Here is a 19,208-nt window from a genome sequence, read left to right on the forward strand (position 1 = left end):
AAAAGTGAAGCAAAGTAACTTAAAACATACAAAAAAGATAACAAATCAGGAAGCGGGCGAACACTTTTTTACAACATGTATAATAGTTACTTATAATGAAAAGTACCTGATGTTGTGTTTGTGTGTCAGGAATAAAGTGGGAGAGTGCAGCGCTGTGGCTCAACTGTCCGTCACTGAAGGAGAACCTGAAGAAGGAGACAGGAGGTGAGAGGAAAAATACATTTTATTTAAAAATCTGTTTAAGTCTTTCTACAGCAAGTGACTGAAGTGTGAATACAGCATGGTGAAATTATAATTATCTGACTTTAAATCAGACTTCTGACATGATAAAGATGATAGAGGTGGAGTAGAAAGAAGGTTTTATTTATTAGGTTTTATTTATTTTATTTTATTTATTTCACTATTACAAAATCAGGAAAGATGGTGCATCATCTCCTAATGTAATTTGACATAAACATATCTTGTGTCACCATTTTTGCAATTAAGGAATCAATTAAAATCACTTATCTGCAATTCAATAAAAACTTGTCACATTGTAAAGCTGCTTGAGACTTTGACAGCTTTGAATGGCTGCTGCTGCATGAAGAGGTTTAGCGCTTGTTCATACTTTAAACACTTCTCTGATGACTGAAAGAGGATCCGTCTCCATCACCATCAGCTTTTTGCTGATGTAGCAGGAAAATCCCAACAGAGGAAACACAACAACACATGGAGGCTCGTGGAACAACTCAACCCACGGGTCACAGCCGTCCTGCAGTCATGTTTGTTTTGTGCTCAGAAGATTCATTCGCTGTTGGTATTTTTACAATAACAGACAATGAATATGTTGAAACTACTGCAAGTCAGTGAGGAATTGATTTTAAAAAACAAGGGTGAAAATATGTGGGAAAGACGTGTTGGAGCTTGGATAGGAGGAGAGGCGATGATCAGTGAGTAGCAGTGATGCTTCATGCTGAGTGAGGAAATCTCTGCCTAAGTTGCTGATGGAGAAGGTCAGGGAAGGTCAGACAGAGTTTCTCTGTGCAAAGGACAACGAGACAGGGGTGAGGTAAAAATCAAAGTGGATGTGGATTGTCATTAGGCATTCGCTCCATAATTCATTGCAGTGGTGTTGCACAGTTTTATAGAGGAAGTCATGCTGGAGTCTCCATGGACTCCGATTCCCACAGACATCCCACTGGAATGAGTGAAAAGCAGAAAACGACAGATGTTTAATGAATGAAGGATTTCAGTGTGACAGAACAGGCTGAAATGACAGGCAGAGTATAAGAAAGTTTATTAATGTACTGTGCAAAATTCACATTTTACTCAGTTTTGTATTTCTATTTGGGTCTCAACTGCTCATATAAACGGCTTAGAAAACCTGCTGGAAAACACAAGTGTTTTGTTGTTGACATGCACTGCAAAAACACAAACTCTGACATAGTATTTTTATTCTACTTTCTAGTGCAAATATCTTAGTTCACTTGAAATGAGACAAAATTGACTTGCAAGTAGCTTTTGAGCAAAATATAGATCCACCGGCAGATATTTTTGCTTACAAGACATTTTTCTATATTATAAGTGAAATAATCTGCCTGTGGAACTAGAACATTTTATCAATATTCAAGAATTTGTGAATTAAAACAAGCTCCTATATCTTGCTGAAAAGTTACTTGTAAGTAAATTTTCATTTTTTATTTCAAGTGTACTGAGATATTTCCACTAGAATTTAGTTGAAAATACTTTTTAAGATGTTGTGATCTTGCAGACACTGTTCAGAAACCGTACGCCGCTTGTTGGTTGTGCAGGAGGCTCCACGTCTGCTTTTCAAAGATGTACGGTTGAATAATTTTGCATCTGTTTGCAGCAGTTTAATATGTGAGTGTAAACGTTGAGGTGGGGGGGCGTGGTCAGCAGCTTATTTGGGTTTAAAGTGACAATGCGCCCCAAAAAAAGGCTATTTCTGAAAGGAGCTCAAAATAGAGACTAAAATCTCATTAAATAAAAATGATTTTGAGCAAAAAATGTAATTGAAATGTTTTGTACAGCCCCGACTTCTCCTATCCCGTTCAATGAAGCATGATAGGTCACCTTTAATACAGTTGGCTTGTTTTTTACTGCATCCAGCATGACCTGAACTGTCAGATGTGATTCTCCTCAGTCAGTTCTTTACATTCACATTTCTGTTTTCATTCACCCGTCCCACTCCCAGCCCTCCCTCTGTTCCCATCAATCCGCCTGTTTCATATCCAACAATTCCCAAAGCTTCTCTAATCTGAGCGTATCAGCCCAACCAATCAGAGCCAGCATTTCCTCCACATGGATCCTCTGATCTCTGCAAGCAACCAGCTGCAGCTCCAACACAAGGACAGAGCAGAACGAGGTGAAGAGGAGTCCCAGTCATGAAATGGGCCCGATGAAGATCAGTTCATTCATGCCCATAAAAGGAAAGCTGAGTCACCTGTGATGTAACAAGCAGTTTGAGTTGAACTCCTCATCCTCCTTTTTCCTGACTCCAAAGTGGGCGGAGCCTCGGCGTTGTTTATTCTCTCTACTTCACTCCATCTCTCTTTGCGCTTGTTTCTGCAGGACCGCAGCAGCCAGAGGAAGACCAGGAGGAGGAGGAGGAGAAAGCAGGAGGGTCAGTCTGCAGAGGCAGGAGGCTGGTGAGGAGGAGAAGAAGAAGAAGGAGGAAGATCCCCGAGGACTCCTCAAGCGCAGCGTGGAAACGAGGGAGCGCGGTGAAGAGGAGCTGCGACAGAGGGAGGCGCAGCAGCTGGACTTTCGCTCGCTGCTGGGACGCCGAGCTTTGCCCCCCGACGGTGACACCAACACCCAGAAGATGGATTTTAAGGCCAACCTCCGGGGCGTCAAAGGCAAGGCGGAGGAGAAGGCGAACTCCCCGCAGCAGGTGGACTTCCGGAGCGTCCTGGGGAAGAAGGGCGCCGCTGGCAGCAACGGCAACAAGCCGGCCGAAACGCCTCCGAAGAACGCTGGAGACTTGCGCTCCGTCCTCACCAACAAGAAGAAGATGACTCCGGCGGCGACCCCTGAGAAGAACGGAGAGAAGGTGAACAACTGCGTGGATGGAGGGCTTCACGACCAGAAGAGCGAGGGAGGAAAGGGAGGTGGCGGAGGAGGGACGGCGCCGGAGTTCGTGGAGAAGCTGAAGGACGTGACGGTGCTGGACGGTCAGCGGCTCCGGCTGGAGTGTCGCCTCGCCTCCGCCGCAGCTGCTGATGTCACCGTCACTTGGACGCTGGACGGGAAAACCGTCAAACCGTCCAAGTTCATCATCCTCGCCAACGAAGGTCAGAGTTCACACACACACTTTCAGAAATGAAATTAGAAATCAACGCCGAGACGGAGGGCTTGTTTGTTAGAAGTTGGTGTGAGCCATGCTGATGGAGGAGGAAGAGGAGCAAGAGCAGCTGCCGATGAAGCTCAAAGGATTCAGACTCTATTAATAGATCGCAGATGTGAAACAAAAGAGCATAGAGATGCAGGATGTGATGTGAGACCACCGAGTATTGTGGCTATTTCAGATGGGAAAGATCACTTTACACACGCAGCATTAACTGTACTCCAGGCCTCCACATTCGTCATTCCTGCAGGTTGCAGCGGCTCTGTTTACATCCAGACTGGCCCCTGACGCACGGCGAAGGGTCAACCTGTAGCTCCACATCACAAATGACAACATGACTTCAACTTTTTCATTAATAAACTATAAACATAGAGCTGGTTTATATGATTCCAGCAATGGCACTGTTTTCTTTTTTTCTGGACTAATTTCAATTAAAAAAATATTTTTGTAGTTTAGAAAAGTCAGTGTTGGGCTAGATTATGCTGGAATCTGGATTATGCTGCCACTGAAAAACAAAAAAGAAAATTTTTTTTCTCAGAAATCTGATTTTTGATCTTAGCAGATTAGTCAAAATTGAGAAAAACATCGGAATTGAGATTAAAGTCAGAATTCCTCCTTTTTTATTTTTTATGACCCTAATCCTCTTCCGTATATTCCAGCTTTGTGCGATTACAATCTCTTATTTTCTAAATCAACTTCTACACTAACGCTCCACAGCGCCACCTAGCTTCTCCTCTTGGTACTGATCTATTTTTAGTCATCCTCAGTTAGGAAGAAACGTGACAGATTCCTCTGTTTTTCCAACAGCAGCAGTGCCTGTTAGGAAAATATTAGTTTTTGTTCAGCCAGCTGATCAGCAGTGTGTACTTTGTGCTCAAAGCAGCTGATAAATAAAACTAATCTAGTTACTTTGTTGCTTTTCTAGCATCTCATTAAAATTACTTTAAACTGAAGGATTTATATAACAGAAGTTTTGATCCGTTTTGAAACAATGGCTGTTTAAAAGCTTCATATGCAGTGACATGCTGAGTGGAAATGCACAAAATAAATTTAAAAAACAGTTTTGTGTCATCTGTCCTGCTGAATCTCTGAATCAGACGCTGTTTGAGATCTGCTGCATGTTCAGAGCTTCAGCTGCTTCCAGTGCTTCCAATTTTCTGCTCCTTCAGTTTTTTTAATAAGTGAAGAAACTTTGGAGTTTGTGGATGAGAAAGAGAGAAAGTCACAAGTTTCTTTTGGTTACATTTACCCAGAATGCCCTGCTCTGTAGTCCACTTCCTTCATTTGGAGCGGTCTCTGGTCCGCTGGTGTTCACATATCCATTCAAACCGCACCAGAACTCAATTCAACCGAACCGAGACCGAAGTTTGTAGGTGAACCACAGTTCGCTTTCTTGGTTCATATCACAGTTCGATTCCACTTTCACGCCTTCACAAATGAACCGGAGATTCTAGATGAACTGGAGTTTCATTAAAGCAAAGTAAACGGGTCTGGCATGACTCAGATCACTTTAGCTTTTTACTGCATGTTTAATGCAAGAACCAGGAAAACTTTAAAAACCTGCCAAAAACAAATGGACCCAAATCAAAATAAGTTCTCAGATGTCTGAAATCTGGAGTCTAAGATTGTTTAACTGGCCCAGATGTTGATCAGATGATTCAAAGTCCCTTAAAGAAACCAAGTCACTGTTACTGCAGTTATCAAGCCTCACATTTATTTATATGGCACATTTAAAACATTTATTGACCAAATTGCATCACAGCTACATCCACAATCATAAAATAAGTCGCCACACTGAGCTAGCTTCTGCTAGCACTTTCATTGTGTTTAAAGGGAATTGTTCGTTTCTACTGTCACCTCATGATCGCCACACAGTAAATGATTGAAATCAACTGGATAAACTTCCTGAGACAGAAAAAAGTTTTAGCAGTTGATTAACTTAAATGATCAATGGATTATCTCTGTCAATAAGTTTGATCAAAATGTGACTAAATGATTACATTCAATTGCTATAAACTGAGTTGATTTTATATATTTGCACTTAATTGAATCGATTTGTATCAATTTAAAAATAAAATCCTCTAATAACCTTCACACAGATATAAACTGAGCAGAATTTCTCACACGGATAGAAACTTTGCCGCCACAGTAGAGATTTGCAGTTAGATCTGCTTGAACACGCGTGTGTTTACGAATGCCTGGGACTCCCAGTGTGTGTGTGTTTATGAACGTCTGTGTGTGTGTGTGTGTGTGTGTGTGTGTGTGCAGTAATCCTTCAGCATGTTATTTTAGCCTTCAGGACAGCCTCTGTTCCAGCTCTGCAGGCATACATTGAGGTGGTCCATGTTGAAGGTCAGAGGTCACAGCAGCCTCAAACACGCAGTGATGTGTTGTTGCTGTTATTTGCAGCAGGGAACTGATGTCAGCAGCTCCAGAACAAACAATATCAGAACATTCTGGTTTTAAACCACGAGATGAATTTACTCCATCGCTCTCTGTGCTGCTGTGCTTTAAACACAAGTATCAGTTCTCATTATCCACCTCTGATTATTGTCAGAAATCTCTTATTTCATCTGTGGCTGAGAACATTTATTGATTTTATGATTTGCTGAGACTGCTTTGCAGTTTTGCATTGATTATTGCATAACCACAACTCTAAGAATAAAAAGTCCTAATCTGGTACAAATTCTGGAAACAATACTGCGTAGAAAAAAATGCTGCTTGACTTTTGCAGATTCCAAAGTGACATAAACACCTGATATTATTGACACATAAATACTGAGTCTGAGATCTCTCACTTCATCAGTAAATAAATCTGAATCCCTCTAAGTCACATGCCATTCCTCAGCTGCCTTCTTTTGCAACACATTCATATTTGCACCTGTTTGACTCTGATTTATTGCCCTTGATTGACGCATATAATTCACCAGCTGTCACAATCAGAACACGAACAGTTACAGTAATATAAATTCATTGGCAATGACTGTACATGCATGACATGTTACAGCTGCTCTACCCTGTTTATTCTGTGATGTTTCAACTTTAATTTGGTATTTTTATTCAGTATGTGGATAGCTGTTGCATTCAGATATCTTGAAGATGAGAAGTTGTGTCCAAAGCGCGCTCAGTGTGTCTGATCTGCTTGTATTTTAGGCTGCATTCACACCAGATCTGTTTAGTCCACTTTAATCAAACTCCAGTTCGTTTGCCTTGAAAGTCTGATTTGATTTGAAACATGTAAATGCATAATGAAACTCTTGATGTGGATCAACACTTCAAAAACACAAAATCTTACCAAGTATTAGTTTCTAGTGCAGATATCTAAACAAAATGAATTTTTAAGTTACTTTTCTGAAGATATAGGAGCTTGTTTGTCAATAATTTCTTAATAATGATTCAAAAGTACTTGTTCTGTTGGCAGACTATTTCACTTATAAAACATTATACATTTATAACACTTATAACATTTTTCACATGTTATAAGTGAAATAATCTGCCAATGGAACAAGTATTCTTTCATCAATGTCAAAGAATTATTGACTTAAAACAAGCACCAATAACTTGCTGAAAACTTTCTTATAAGAGGTTTGTTGTATTTCCACTAATAAGATATTTGCACTAGAAACCAGACCAAAACTACTGGGTAAGATTTTGTTTTTGCAGTGAAAAAGGTGAACTCTGGTCCTCCAAGTGGATCGGAGACCATTCCAAAAGCAGGAAGCAAACTACAGCACAAGGCATTCTGGGTACAATCAAAACAAACACGAGAGTCTATTGGGAGAAATGACTCAAAGTCTTTTAGCACAGACAAAAGAGGAATCCTGCAATGACTAAAATTTGATGCTACTCCGTTTTTGTTTTCATTTTGTGAAGAAGAAAGTTGAACTCAGTGTCTTCAAACGTTTTTACTTCATTTCCTTCAGTGGTTCTTGGTCCAGGGGGGAACAGGTCACTCAAAGGGTTTGGTTTTGACTTGGTGCAGCGTGAAAGTGAACCACAGCAGCTCAAAATTTAAGAAATGTAACTTTGGTCCCCAATCGAATCGAGACTATTGGACTATCCGGTGTAAAAGCACTAAGAGATTTTTAACATGTCTGCATGTTCACAGATGAATGATGTGAGTTTTAGGCCACCCCCGTTTTGGTTCTGCAACTCCAGCTGCATGATCTGAAGTCTCAGATGGCTCATGATCTCAACAGATCATCTTGTATGATATGAAAGGACAAGTAGTAATTAATGGAGTGTTTGTGGTTGTGTGATTATGGTGAAATCTGATCTAAAAGGTGACTTTTCTCTCTGCCATCCTCAGTTGTGTAACCTGCTGAGTTTCCCATTTGTCCTTCTACTCCTTTAAGTTTATCAGTCAGACGGTGGCATCCACAAAATTAAGACATTTTAACACAGATGACCTGAAACCTCTTGACCAAACTGACTCGGCAGAAAAAGTCGAGTTGAGTTGTCATTCCTTAAAGCAGAACTATTTTCCTTCATAAACAACATGTGAGATCTCTGGTTCAGAAAACTCTTGTCAGGCTGTTTAGTTTCACTGTTAGAATAACAGTGAAAAAAATGTTCATTATTCATTATGAACATTATTCATGCATGACAGTTTTCCTGACTGATGCCAGGCACATGAACCAATGTAGCATTTAGAAACTTCTCATAATTTTTGTTATATTTTGCTAAAGGCTACCACACAAATTCATATTCTGTAACCTCTATATGATTATTTAAGAAGTCTCAGTTGGAATAAAACTTGACGTATTAAATTCAGTATATCAATCAGTCTTCAAAGTGTGTAAAATGTATTTTTTGTCATTGTTGTCTTTTTATTTTATCTTTATTGATTCACAAGGAAGCAAATTTTATATGTAGTCACAACGTAATGCCAATTTCATTACAAAGAGATTACAATGATTGGAATGAAAAACAGGATAATGCAAAAGGGAAAAAAGAAATAAAAAAATATATACACGAACTAAAACCAGTATTAAATAACTAGAATGTGAGTCTTTTATAAGACAGTGGACTTTAGTATGTAAAGTAGCGGCAAGTTTAGACCGAGGGCTCCAAACAATTTCTATAATTTATTTGTAAATTGGACACAACTGATTTACTAGATTGTTTTTTAAATGCTAATGTGTTTAGTAATCTGAATCAGGCAGTAGATTTCCTGTTGTAATAGTGAAACTGTTTCAACATGGGCAGCAGTATTAATAACTCTCAGATGTTGTGTGGTGAAACATCAAAGCATTCATTTGTTTTGCATCATAAAATGTTTGAGGTTTGAATTTTCCTGCTGATTTAATGGTTTTTTTCTGTTGGGACGATGCTCAGACTCAGTAGGAGAAAAATAAATATTATTTCCACACATAAGACATTTTTCCTGTTTAAAGTGGAAAAGTGTAACTAATATGTTTTTGCATTTATATTCAAGTGTTATTGACCTAAAACACACTTATTTACTTTGCTGAAACAAGACTTTTAAGGTCTTTTATCTTAATTCAAGTGTACTAAAAAATGTTCACTAGAAACTAGACAAAATACTTGGTAAGATTTTGTGTTTTGTTTTTGTTTTTTTCATTATGACTTTCTGGGTTTGCTTTATTCACAAACTGACCCAAAAACAGATTTATATTTTTTCTTCAATATAAGAACTAATTGGATTTCCTTCCACAAGATAAAAAGTATCTGCAACAACTATAGTGTGAAGAAATAAGTTTTAATTTTATTATAAATTTAACTTAAAAATTTACAGCCAGTTTATTATTTGCTCTTTTATAACGTTCTGTCCCCTTTATTTTCCACAGTCTGAAAATGAATAAATAGTGACATTGATTTATTAAAGCAAATCCTTTCATGATCTAGAATCCAATCCTGCTGGGGATTTATCCCTTTACTGTTGGCAAAAGTCTAAAAATATGTCTGTGGGACTTTTATTTTTAAATGCATGAACATGACAGCAGGTTCATGCTGTCATGAACACAAAATTCTGTTGTTTTTCCTCAAAACAAGTAAATTGGAAATGTGGAGTATAAATTAAACCGTATAACGATCACCTGAGAGCTGAGTATCTGCTCAATGCTGAGTTTATGTTTAAGAGAGTTTTTATTGCTGGATTTTTATTGGTCAAAGGAAAAAGTCTGAAAGATCTCCAGAAAATCTGGAAGACTGTTGATCAAGGTCACTGGAATCTGGTCAAATAAGGGCTGGATTTGTATCTCGATGCTGTAAATCCAGCTGGTTAGTTAATCCTCAGTGTTCTGGGTGATAAATGTTTTCTGTCGTGTTTTTCAGGCGGCCTCTGCTCTCTGACCATCGACAAAGCTTTGCCGGAGGACGAAGGCCAGTACAAATGCAGAGCTGAGCACTCGGCCGGCAGAGCGGAGTGCTCCTGTATGGTTCTAGTCGACGGTAAGAACCTCATCGTCTCTCACACCTTTAGATATAAGTGACCGAGACTTAAAATAGATAAACTCTGGTTTTAGTGGTTTAAAGGGAATTGTTCAGACACAAAGAAGCCCCTTAGGTTATGTTCACACAGCAGGTAAATGATCCAAATTCACGTTTTCACTACAGTTTGAGCGGCCCGATTCCGATCTTTTCACTCCAAAAAAATCCAATCTGTAACCATCCACATGTGGGTTTAAATTGGATTTGTATCCAGTTGTTTTCAAAGCTTCAGAACGGTGATGTCTACATTTTATCTGGCATTTATGTCATGGATGCGAGACATGAGTCAACATTTTGTACCAGAAAGAGTCAGACGGTTTAAATTAGGATGCGAATGAAATTATAATTATTCACTTTTAGAAAGCAATCCGTTAGTGAAGCGCATCACATCACAATCCCACCACTTTTGGTTCCGACTACATATCCAAACAGACTCTCTGCAGAAGTTGAGACGCTGATCCTCTTAGTTGTGTTTTCTTTTTCTTATCTTCCTTCGGGTTCTTACGATCTTGTGACTATACTCTCGGGTCTTGTTGCTGAATAAACTTTAAAATTGATCCATAAGCTGCGATATCCATTATTACTTCCATAAAAAAAGTTTTGCTGCGTGAACATTCTTCTTCTGCACATGCTGGTCGCTTTGAGGTCGTAAATTGTTCACACAGAAGTCTGATTACGGTCATGTTTAATTAGTAACATGCAAAAAAAGACCTTATTTCAGCAGAAAATCGGAATTGTGCACCCAGACCTGCTGTGTGACTGCAGCCTTAGAGGGGTTTTCATCCCTCCATTAAGGGAAAAAAGTTTTCTTTTTATTCAGTACAACAAACACTGATAGTAGAAAATCATTGGTTTCATTTAGTTTTCCTTCCTGTAGGAATCATTTTATGTTTTTTCGCAACCCATAGACTGAGCAGAGAACATGCGAGGGAGTAAACATAAAGATTTAGTGAAAGGCCTTTAAGAAGTTGCGTTTTCCAGCATCGACTTAAAATGAAAACGAAAATTACTCTGCAATAATGAGCATTTTTTGCTAAAATGAACAAATTAATATAAACACCTGAGTCTGTGAAAGGAGCTGCAGGTTTGGAGAGAGATCAGTTCAGGAACCTCAGGTCTCCTCCCTGATTCCTAAGGAGCCTCCGTTTGTTTGCAGCTTCCTGTAATTAGAACAAATGAACACAAACAAACAGCATTTATCACAAACGGTTACTGGGAAGAAGGAAACTGCTGACTGGAAATCAGCTGCTTCTTCATTACATGAAGAGTTGGACAACAGCAGTTTGGTTTGCTGGAGAAGAAGTAAAGAAAAAACAGCTGGATGCTCTTCTTCTCTGATTTTTCTTTTTTTTCTGTGAAGATGTAACAGAATCATCAGAATGATATTTACCAGTTAACATATCGGCTCAGGATGGATCGTATTCTGTTAAAATGGAATAAATACAATTTTGCAATTGCAGTGTTTCCATTAAATAAGAAATTAAATCCAAACCACACATGTTGCAGTAATTAATGCAACTAAAGATAAACGTGTGGATGAGTTTCTCTAGATCTTGCTGTGACATTAGTTCTTTAATCCTGGAAATGTTCTTCAAGTGATAGAAGGCCGACTTTCTAACCATCTTTGTGTTGCTCTTAAGGTTCAGGTCTGAGTCCATCAACTCTGCTTCAGTTCATTGGAATCATCAGAATCGACTCTCACTTCTTATACTAACTGTTGATTTTAGGCTCTGCAGCTGTTATTGCCTCATTCTGAGAGGTTTCCAACCAAAACTCCTAGAATGTAAACTGTGACACTGAGTGAAGCTGTTTGTCCTGCGTTTAAAGTCTCCTCTGTGTGTGTGTGTGGGTGTGTGTGTGTGTGTGTGTGTCCTCCTCCAGATCCACCAGAAAACTCTCCGACAGACAAGAAGTCTAAGAAGGCAGCTCCGACCTCAGAGAGTGAGTTTCCAAAATATGCAGCCGCGCCAGCCTCTTTCCTTTTGTCCCAATAAGGAGCTACAGACTGGGATTACTGGTTCCCACACACACACACACACACGCCTACGCACGCACACACACACACGCAGCGGGAGGTTTCTATTTTAAAGCGACTCTGTGTATCGTTGGAAACATCAGTTCGTAAATCACTGTCAGATTATTGTTCAGAGCTCCGTTGCAGTAAACGGTGGACGTCCTCTGAATATTGGAACATCTCTCTCCTGATCTCAGCTTCACACTGCAAAAAACACCAAATCTTACAAAGTATTTTAGTCCAGTTTCTAGGAGAAACATCTGGCTATACTTGAAATAGGACAAAATTAACTTACAGGTAATGTTTCAGTGAGACATAGGAGCAAACCAAAAAGTACTAGCTCCATTTATAACAAGACTTTTTTTTCCATAAGTAAAATAATCTGCCAGTGAAACTAGAACTTTTTATCAATGTTAAGAAATTATTTTCTTAAAACAAGCTCTTATATCTCACTGAAAAATTACTTGTGTAAGTTAGTTTTGCCTTATCACAAGTGTATTAAGATATTTGCACTACAAACTCGATAAAAATACTAGTAAGATTTTCTGTTTTTGCAGTGTAGGTAAAGAGTCAGATGCTTTAAAGTAAGAAAGAAATATATGAGTACTGGGTTTTTTCTCCTCACAGGGTCTGCATTCAACATTTCTCTAACATTATGTCACAACATATGACATTTTCATTAAAGCTAATTTATTAGCAAGCTAGGAACATCTAGCCTGCAGCTAGCTCATAATTAGCCACGTAGAAACAATCATTTTTAAGAATTAGTCAAAAAAAAAAAAAAATTCTGTAAGAAATATTAAAATTTGATTTAAATAATGTCACACCAAACATCGACCACTACAGGTGGTGTCAGATTTATAGTTTTTTGACTAAAAATAATACAAAATAACAGATCTCTTCTCATGACAATTCAAAACTCTCCAGTTCTAGTTTCATCATCAGATTGTCCAAACTATTGCCTGTTCAAAATGTACATTATAGTCTCACACCGCATGACAACCATTTTGTGGACATTTGGTCTGAACTTAAAGCTTTATATGGCTATTGATAATACAAAATAACTTCATATGCATTTGGAAAATTGTCAAATATTTCAAAGTTATTTGTACAAAACGAAAATAATCTCGTTTTTCTCGCTAGTGTGACAATTTTTGTCTAGATCAAAATTCCAGGTAAAGATCCAAAATACTTGCAACATTTTGGGTATTATTGTTCTGTATATCAGAGGAACAACATTTAAATATTTTTTTAAATATGCAATTTTAACAGTGTGCAGCACTAGGAGAGTCAGAATGCTATTTGTCAACAACTTCTGTTTTAATTATCTGAAGAGATTTAGTTAAGTGATTTTTTTGTGCTTAAAATAAGATTTTTTTTTTTACTTTGAAAATAAGTTCTAGACGTGAAATTTGTTTTGTAATTATTGATATTTTAGCTTCTTTCACACATTTACTCATAATAAGTGGTATTTTCTTAATATCAAGCTTTAATATCTTGACAAAACACTTAAAATGAGGGAAAAGTTCTAACATAAAAGCCTCTCTGTGAGGAAAAATGATCTTTTCAGAAAAGAAAAAAACATAATTCCCCTTAATCTAAGATATTTAATCTTACTTAGATTTAGGTTTTTGATATTGTAAGAAAACAAATGTGACTCAGTGAGAAGTGAACATGTATCCATGATGAAAATCTTTCTGTTTTAAACTAATAGCTCCGATTTGTCCTGTTTGAAGCAGCATGGAGTCAGTTTCTCCATCACATGGCATCAGTTAAACATATGTTGCACAAGCGTTTTATGACGTTTTCTGTTTTCTGTCTGCAGCCTCAGTGGAAAATCTGCTCTTATCTTTATGATCTGACTCTAAATCCTTCTGCTTGATGTGCATCTGAGCACGTGTGCATTCCTAAGTGTCCGATTCGCCGCTGCAGCTGGAACCAATAACCAGATGATAAAACGCAACATCGTTCTCTGTTGTTCCACAGAACAGAAACCGACACATAAAACCTGACTCTGTGGGGTTATTGCATTAAATCCTGAGTCAGTTAGCAGAGTTTTTCTCATCAAAGCGACGTCCAGAAATCAACACTCTGCAGGATCTGATCCGATAATACGGTCCGTTTGGGAAAACACGGAGAGAGAAAAACTGAAACTGAACCCAGAGAAGATAATTAAAACATTAAAGTCAGAAGAACAACAGAGGATTTAAAGCTGGGATGTATGACGGAGTATTAGGGCAAAGCTAAGAAAATAAAACTAATAAAATTACAAGAATAAAGTCAGTATAATTACTTTTTCTCAAAATAATATTTTCATATTATTACAACTATTCTTATAATATTTCAACTTTATTCTTTTATGACTTTATTCTCAGTACTATGACTATCCTCAAAATATTGTAATTTTATTCTCCTATTATTTCGACTTTCCTCTTGTGAGACTTTATTCTAATAATGACTTTCTTCTCATATAATTACAACTTTCTGCTCATTATTTCAACTTTATTTCTGTGTAACTTTAAGCATGCATTGCTAAAACCTTCTTCTCATTTTTTTTTTCTTCACATGGCCCTAATACTCTGCCGTAGAAATGAGACGTGTATGAAGTTCCGTAAAGTTTAATTTGTTTGCAAGTTTTTCTAAAATAGTTGATGACATCATGGATCAGTCGCTGCCAGCTCATTTCAATCTGTTTATATCACTCCTGCTCTATTTGATTAATTTTAAATTGGCCTAATTCCCCATAAAACTGATGTTGTTTACAGATTTTCCAGCGTTAGATGGTGGGAACCAGTTCTGGTCTGAAATACAGGCCTGGTGTTCCCATCTGAGGAATCACTGATTTGGTCTCAGCAGGTCAGCGGATGGAACCGTCATTATGTAAACTAAAGGCGACGCCTCTGCTGTTATTTCAGCTGGGCTCTAATGTGGAGGGAAACATTAGAAATGACAGATTGTATAAAACTGCAGCTTTGTCACCAGGAATCTTCCTACCTGCAGCAAAATCCTGCAAAGTTAGAACAAAAAATTTTAAGCTTTGTCATTTGCAACTTGAGCTTTAATTGAAGGAGATTAATTCATATTAGAAATCAATACAAGACCTTCATAAATGTACAGTACTGTAAAAAAAAAATCAGCCTGTTGCACAATTTTTTGTTGTTCTTGTTTGTGCTTTTTTCCCCCTTTTTCTATGTTTAAGATATCAAACTATTTTAATTTCATAAAAGACAACCTGCAGTTCATTTATCAGCAAAAACAAAAAAACTTCTATTTTGTTTTATTCATCTGTTTTATTTGAGTTTTCTTCTGCTTAAAAAATATCCCAAGCACTTAAAAAAATAACATCCAGCCAATAAGTAAATGTTTTTACTGAGCCATTTCAAAAACCTCAGGGATGTAACATCACTGCGCTGTTACCTAGCAACTCCAGAAGCCTAGCCTGTTACCTGGCAACCCAAGCTGAGCTCCAGTACATTTGGTCAGCTGGTTTTACCGCTGTGAGAGCTGTACAATGGCTGCTGAAAAAGACAAGAGTTTTGTTATTGACATACCATCCAGAAACCACTAGTTGCACTGTTGTTGGTTGTGCAGGAGGCTCTACTAATGCTTTTCAAAGATGTACTGTTGTATAATTGCGCATCTGTTTGCAGTCATTTGCACTTGCGAGTGTCGTCGTTGAGTTTGGGGGAGTGGCCAGGAGCAGATTATTTGGATATAAAGGGACCGAGGTCCTAAAAATGGAACTCAAAATAGACAGAAGTGAGCAAAACCTCATTATCGAAGAATGATTTTGTGCAAAGAAATGTTAATGAACATGTTTATACTAGCATAAAAAGCATAATAGGCCACCATTAACCACCTGCATTTATTCTTAGTTTTCAAATTGAATCTGGCTCCTGAAATTGTTGCATCAGTTCCATAATAAGTGTTGTGTTTCTCCCTGCAGGGCTTGTAAAATGACTGATTGCGTCACATTCTTGTGTGCCTTCAGAGCTGAACTCTTCTTCTGCAGTCCTTTTATGGCTGTGATATGGCTGTTTACAACGCCCTGCTGAAATTGTTTGCTCTCAGTAAATACAAATATAACAGTCTGAACAATTTAGAGACATTAAACCATCACTATTCATAAATCGTTATTATTCCTGCAACTGCAAGAACATCTGGAGAAAAAAAACAGTTTGATTTATGTGAAGGTTCATTTATGAACTGAATGGAGGATAAGTGAAATATTTTCAGAGTATTTTTATCCTGGACACCTCCCTGAAGGTCGGAGCTTGTCGGATCTGCGGAGACTCTCATTCCTCTGCAGAGTTTTCCCCTCAGGAAGGATGGCGGTGTTGAGGTTGGAGGGGGATGAAGATGGAGGCTGGGAGCTCCTCTCCCTCGTTTCCATTTAAGGCCTGCGCTCTCTGCCTCACTCGCATGTCGTTTTACTTCACAGCACAGATGAAAAGCCTGAAAGTGAAGCAGCTTTCCTTTTAAGAAGCTCATCTTCTTGAGCCTGCTGGTTCCAAGTTAGGGTCTAAATACTTAGCAGACTGGAAATAAGTGATTTCTCAGGCAGAAACTTACATTTCCTGTTGTTTTTAAACAAGTGCATCTCTGCAGCTTGAGCTTCACACAGCAGAAAGTTATTGAAAGTTTGGATCATTCAGCTGGTTTTGTTTTATTATTTCACTGCAAAAACACAAAATCTCTTCAAGTATTTTTATCCAGTTTCTATTGAAAGCATCTCAGTACAACTTGAAATAAGACAAACCAAACTTAAGAGTAACTTTTCAGCTGGCTATAGAAGCTACAGAAGGAATCATTGTTTTAAGACAAATATTTCTTAATATTGATTAAAACATTTATTTCCGCTGGCAGATTATTTCACATAAAACAAGATATTTTTTTAACTAGTACTCTTTGTTAAATTGCATGACTAGTGTGATGCGAAAAAAGTGTTTCCATTGCAGTTTTGTTAAAAACACCTCAGTCCAGCACAAAAACAATTTTATTGAAAAACGTGTTTTTTAAAAAAATAAGCATGTTTCAATTAAGCAAACTGATATTGAAAATGTTCTAAAGTTAATGGAAATGCAGCTTTCTCTTATAGCTAGAGTGTTTATAGAGTGTTTGTTGTTCTACTTTTGTTGATTTTTATATTTTATTTATTTTTTCTTCTTTTAGTTCAGGTGTGTCAAACTCATTTTCATTTTGTTTCACATTAATATCATGAATGTCCTCAAAGGGTCAGTTGTAGCAGAAAGTATTGATCATGTATTGATCTTGTTAATCTTTTTATATATATTTATATCGTTTCTAACACGAAGAATGTTTTTGTGTGAACCTTTCTGCCTGTTGCGGCTGCTACGCTTGAATTTCCCCTGTGCAGAGCAATTAGGCTTGTTTCTATTCAATTAAAATATTTATAAATAGTTGAATTTGCTTTCAATCAGTTATTCCCATATTGAACATCTTCTCATATTGATATAATTTGGCAGAATACAGCTAAAAATGGTTTTGATTTGATAAAAATTTAAGAACACAGCTGTTATTTTGAAGGTTTTGTTTAAGTGAGGGCCACATAAAAAGTTATGGTGGGCCGGGTTTGGCCCCCAGACCTCAAGTTTGACACTTTCATTTTAGTTGTTTGACACTTTGAAAGCACTTCGTTAACTGTGGCTGCAACTAACCTGATGAAAAGTTCCTCTGGGCTTCAGTCTCACTTTAAATCACTTTGTCCTTTAAAAAACTAAAAACTGCGTCACTTATTTAAGCAACTTCAGGTGTTCAGGAAGGAAATTTAAGATTATTAATGAGAAAAAAGCCTGAAATGTGTTTCGGCGACATTAAACTGAAGCCCAGATTTCTGACTGAAGGCTTTAAGATTTTTTTAAAGGATCAAGCAGGTCTCTTTAATTGCTGTAGCTGAGAAGAAATGTTTTGTTCTCTGTGTTCTGGTTCTGTTTGTTCTGCAAAGTAGATCATATTTTTCTGATCTGAGATATTTACAACCTTATTTATCGATAAAAGCTGTGAATTGTTCTGTTTGTTCTGTAGAAAAAGATAATTGGAAAACTATAGCTCAGTTTTTCTCTTGTTAGTAATCCTGCATGCAGCAGGGGGCGTTGCGCTCACATTTACATGAATTTGGCTCATTAAAGACACATAATAATGTGTAATATTTAGTTTTTATTTCTGGGTAGAAATTCACTCATTAGTGATAACTCTGCTTTAGTTATATTAGATTTAACAGTGACATAATCTGCATGTGGAACCAGAACTTTTTATCAATATTGAAGAATTATTGGCTCTAAACATGCTGCTAAATCTTTGTGAAAAGTTACTCATAAGTTAGTTTTGTCATATTTCAAGTGTATTACAATGTTTCCACTAGAAACTAGACCAAAAATACTTTGTATGAGTTGATGTTTTGCAGTGTATATCAATCTGGGACTCATCTGTTTTTTCTTCCAGTCTATTTTCTCTGATTAAAGACTTTTAGAGAAATAAATCCTCCTGCTTCTGAAGCACTTTAAGGGTTTTTTATGCTGCTTGTATTTAAACACTGAAGCATCAACACCACCATCTGGGCTATAAGGAATTACAGTTTTGTCTGATTTATTCTCGTCCCTGTTTCATCCTTTCTTCCTTCAGGCAGTAAATAAAGTTTTGTTACCCATATTAAGGTGTTTGCTGAGCTTCTGTCACATGTCGGGTTTTATTAACAGTGAAATGCCAGCAGGGTTTGTAAAAGAGATGAGTTAGTGAGTGTGTGTGAAGTGGAAAAAGTTTTGTGCTTCTGTTTTTAAACCAGATGTTCTCCTGATTGTGGAGTTTATAGGAACCTAAAGTGACGGCGGCCTTCTCTGAAATGATAAATCAGAAACAATACGGAGAAAGAAGGCAGACCTTCACCTTTCAACATCATAAGATTTTGGCCTCTTATTCATCTGGAGAATAAATAACAAACTCCATGAGCTACTTCCTGCTCACGAGGGACTATTAATAGGTTGTCCTTATATGGTCGTCAGAGACGCTCCTTTGCCGTCTGACATTTTTGTTCTGCTGCTTTTCTCTGATGGAGTCGGACTTTCTGTTCCAAGACCGTCACTCCTGCACACATGAAGAAACAATCACACGAAGAGCAAATCAAACTTTAATTTATGGTACAAGTTGTAAAAAAATTTGATGGGAAAATGTGAATAAACTACCAGAGTGAAACAGATCTGAGTTGTTAAAATGAAGGAGCAGATTTTGAATGTTTACAGAATTAACTGTGATGGATTTAACTTTGTCTTCTGCTCCTTCATTTTCATGCTTATGAATTTATTTATTAGCCTTTTGAACTGAAGCTAAATTGATTTTGTATTTTCCACACTAGCCTGTTACTTGTGTGGAAAGTAACCG

General features: G+C 37.5%; 1 protein-coding gene across 4 annotated transcripts in view; it reads left to right on the plus strand.

Moving 5' to 3' along the window:
- Nucleotides 1-19,208, plus strand: part of mylk (myosin light chain kinase) — a 55,996-nt gene that overhangs the window by 26,654 nt on the left and 10,134 nt on the right. For all 4 annotated transcript variants that reach the window (XM_023337153.1, XM_023337155.1, XM_023337156.1 and 1 more), the window contains 4 exons: nt 130-204; nt 2,572-3,293; nt 9,644-9,760; nt 11,681-11,740. In XM_023337153.1, the coding sequence (XP_023192921.1) occupies nt 130-204; nt 2,572-3,293; nt 9,644-9,760; nt 11,681-11,740 (974 nt within the window). The remainder of the gene's footprint in view (nt 1-129; nt 205-2,571; nt 3,294-9,643; nt 9,761-11,680; nt 11,741-19,208) is intronic.

This window comes from Xiphophorus maculatus, chromosome 7, assembly GCF_002775205.1.
Source record: "Xiphophorus maculatus strain JP 163 A chromosome 7, X_maculatus-5.0-male, whole genome shotgun sequence".
In the NCBI taxonomy this organism is placed as follows: domain Eukaryota; kingdom Metazoa; phylum Chordata; class Actinopteri; order Cyprinodontiformes; family Poeciliidae; genus Xiphophorus; species Xiphophorus maculatus.